The sequence below is a fragment of the Merops nubicus genome, unplaced genomic scaffold (genome assembly GCF_000691845.1).
Source record: "Merops nubicus isolate BGI_N331 unplaced genomic scaffold, ASM69184v1 scaffold15735, whole genome shotgun sequence".
Classification (NCBI taxonomy): Eukaryota; Metazoa; Chordata; class Aves; order Coraciiformes; family Meropidae; genus Merops; species Merops nubicus.
The window spans coordinates 5,492-9,154 of NW_008607746.1; the positions used below are offsets into that span (position 1 = coordinate 5,492).

Consider the following 3,663-nt stretch of genomic DNA (forward strand, 5'->3'; position numbering starts at 1 on the left):
GATGCTGCCGGGGAGAGGAAATGCTCTGTGGGAGGCAGCAGGGGTCTGAGGCAGCGCTGCCGGCATCCCGTGGCTTGTCTGAGGCAGATTAATGATTGCCAGCACCCCCCAGGATGTGCTCTGCTCCTGCCCCAGCCTTGCCCGAGGCTGCAGAGCTGGGAAGAGCTTTGCTGATGAAGTCCTGCTCCGACAAGTTCTGGAGGACCTGAAGTAAACACCGCTCCCTTTCCTGCCTCGTGCTCGGCCGCTCGGCACGCAGCTTTTCCAGCTCCCCCGCAGGGATTTCTCCTGGGCTCAGACAGAGCTGAGCCCCCTCCCCGGCATCCTCGTGGGCAGCGGCAGCCCTGGCACAGAGGTGAGTCCTCCAGGCAGCAGAAAGGCTCTTTGAATTTGGGTTAAAAACAGCTTAATGGGGGAGGTTCTGCTTTTGCCCCCAGCCCCCCGGCAGCACCCGAGGCTGTTGCAGTTGGGCGCAGTCGCTGCCAGTCCGGAAGAGGTTTGGGAAGTTAACTTGTGGCTGGCAGCCTGTGTGTGCCTTGCAGCAGCTCAGGAGGGTTTAGGAGGCCAGGCAGGGGTCAGGGTTATCCTCTGCCTGCTCCCAGCCAGGCCACTTGTTTTTGATGTGGGGCCTCTTTAACCAGGCGAGGTGGGAAAAGAGCATTCAAGAGGGAAACCGAGCAGCAAAGTGCCTGTTTTTATCTGCGTGTGCTCCTCAGCTTCAGGCAGGCGTGAGTTACAGGCCTATTCACTCCATTTTGATGAGGAAATTACAGAGGTTTTTAAAATAAACAGTCTCATCCCCTCCTCCTCCTGCTGTTCCCAAACTTATAAAGAGCTTTTCCTGTCTGAGCTGTCCCTGCCAGGAGCTGGGGCGTAAATCAGCACCGGAGCTGGAGAGGAGTCGAGTTCTCAGAACTTGTCTGAGCAAGAGCAGGTAAAGAGAGGGAGGGGAAAAAATCTCATTTCGAGCCTGTTTGTTCAATATGGTTTTAAGGCTGCCACCAAAAGGCAGAATAAGGCAGCGAGGTTGTTATCTCAGGAAGGACAGCAGCTTCATAAATGTAAATATGGAAATGCTTGCTCACAAAGATTACACTGCTGGGCCTCAGTGATGCAACAGGATGAACTTAGTTGTTTTTGTCTAAAGCTGCATGGAAAAGCAGGAGCTGAAAAAAGACAGTAAAAACTTGGAATGCAGCAGTTACATCTTCTGTTACTGGCACTGCAGTTCTTTCAGGTCTCAGATTCCCCCTCGTGGGGCAGAGCAGGTTGTCCTGCTGCCTGTGGGATGTGGCTTGTTGGGGTTTTTAAGGAGAGATACTGCAAAAATTTTCCAGGGGGTTGTGTGTGGAATCTGGGCTGCTTCTGGCAGGGGAAGTTTGTTTGGGGGGTTTAGTTTGTTTTAGCAGTTTCCAAATGGCTGGAAAGGGGTGAGCTAGGAACTGATGTGTCCTTGTGTGTGGATTATTGTGTTGATTAACCCCAAACTCGTGTCCTCTGCACTCCTCTAGGCAGTCTCTGTTGCCTGTGCAGTGTCAGGCAGTCAGTGGGTTCCTAAATCTCCTTTCAGCCTCCTTTCTATTCCTATTTTTGGTGATTTTCAGCTATAATGAGGCCATTCTCCAGTCACACATATCTTTGGGGGAAAAAAACCCCACCAGACAAAGCATTCAATCAATCTCTTCTTGTTTTTTTCTTTCTTTTTCTGTGTGTATAGTCACTATTAAACCCCACAGCAGAACTTCCTTTCCACCCCAGAGGTTGTTTTGCACGGCGAGGACCTGGAATTTGGCTGAATCATGGCCACGGTGGTCACCGAAAAGCTCAGCCGCCTCCTCAATGTGTGGCAGATCCCTCAGCTGCTGGGCCCCCTCTCTCCCTCCACCGTCAGCAGCTCGGAGGTGCCAAAGGTCTTCTGGAAGCCCTACATCCACACCGGCTACCGCCCCGTGCAGCAGACCTGGCGTTACTACTTCTCCACCCTCTTCCAGCAGCACAACGAGGCTGTCAACGTCTGGACCCATCTGGTGCCAGCACTGATCCTGCTGCTGCGTTTCCAGCAGCTCTCGCAGAGGGTGGATTTCGGGCAGGACCTGCACGCCCAACCCCTCCTCATCATCATCGTGGCGTCCATCACCTACCTGACGTTCAGCACCCTCGCTCACCTCCTGCAGGCCAAATCTGAGTTCTGGCACTACAGCTTCTTCTTCATGGACTACGTGGGGGTTGCCGTTTACCAGTACGGCAGCGCGCTGGGGCACTACTACTACGCCATCGAGCCCAGCTGGCACGAGAAGATCAAGGGGTTTTACATGCCGGCGGCCGTCCTGTTGGCGTGGCTGTCCTGTGCTGGATCCTGCTACGCCAAGTACCAGTACCACCAGTCTGCTGGGCCCCTGGGCCGGCTCTGCCAGGAGCTGCCCTCGGGCCTGGCGTACGTGCTGGACATCAGCCCCGTGGTCCATCGCATCTCCACGGCGCCGCCCTCCGCGCGCGCTGACCCGGCCCTGCTCTATCACAAGTGCCAGGTGCTCTTCTTCCTCGTAGGTGCCTTTTTTTTCTCGCACCCTTACCCCGAGAAGTGGCTCCCTGGGAAATGTCACTTCCTTGGGCAGAGCCATCAGATTTTTCACGTGTGCCTGGTGCTCTGCACGCTGGCGCAGATCGAGGCGGTGGTGCTGGACTACGAGTCCAGGCGACAGATCTATTCCACTCTTCAGGGTGATTTGGCACACAACTTCTCTGCCCTGTGCCTCTTCACCGTGACCTGCTCTGTCCTCACAGCTGCTTACATGTCCCGGAAGGTGAAGAACAAGCTGAGGTTCAAAGAAGAGTAAGAGCCCTGAAGGAGGAGCAGGTGAGCCCACTTGAATGGTTCATCTGCAGCTGTGCTGATGCTGGTTTGAATCTGGCCACAAACTTTGAGAAGAGGAATGAAGCACTTTGTGAACTGTTACTCAGCAGTGTTCTCTATAGAGAAGGAAAGTAAGAACTGCTTTTTATGCTTTTTTAAAATTCAGAATTAGTTCCAGCTTGCTCTTGAAATGGTACACTGGTTTAATTCACATATCTGAATAAACAGTTGGAACAAAATGTTGTTAGTGCTGTACCCTGGGAAAGGTTCTTGGAAGCTAAAGGTAAGAAGATGCTGTCTGGGCCCCCGTTACTTGTGGGGAAGAAACTGAGGTGAGCTTGCATAAACCACAGACAAGAGGATAAGATTTAATACCATTTTATCCCCTTTTTATATTCTGTAGGGTGTGGTACAGAGCTGACCACACAGTCTCGGGCACCTGTCCCTTACCTGCTGAGTCACAGCTGCGTGTAAGGCTCGAAATCCATCCTTGGAGTGCAGTATGAAGAAAGATGAAGCATAGTTGATTGACTTGGTGGTTGGTGGCTGAGCCCCAGAGCAGTAATAGGGACCTCTGCACCCTCTGTGGTGGGTGAGGCCTGGGGAGCTTGCTCCAACGGGCTGAAGCACAGAGGGTGCAAAGAGAGGGCAGGGAACTGCTGGGCCAGCAGCTGCAGCAGGCGCAGCGAGAGAGTGGCTGGGGCAGCTCAGGGCCGAACTCTGGGGTGGGCGAGGAGAGAAACCCGCGGGGGGGTTGTGCCGCTTCCCGCTGAGCCCACGCGGCCTCTTTTCTCCATCTTTGGCTCCAG

General features: G+C 53.9%; 1 protein-coding gene across 1 annotated transcript; it reads left to right on the plus strand.

The window, feature by feature from the left end:
- Nucleotides 1-1,799: 1,799 nt before the first annotated feature.
- PAQR7 (progestin and adipoQ receptor family member VII) lies at nucleotides 1,800-2,837 on the plus strand. Its single transcript, XM_008940053.1, has one exon. It carries the CDS (start codon nucleotides 1,800-1,802, stop codon nucleotides 2,835-2,837), a length of 1,038 nt encoding a protein of 345 aa, XP_008938301.1.
- Nucleotides 2,838-3,663: the final 826 nt, after the last annotated feature.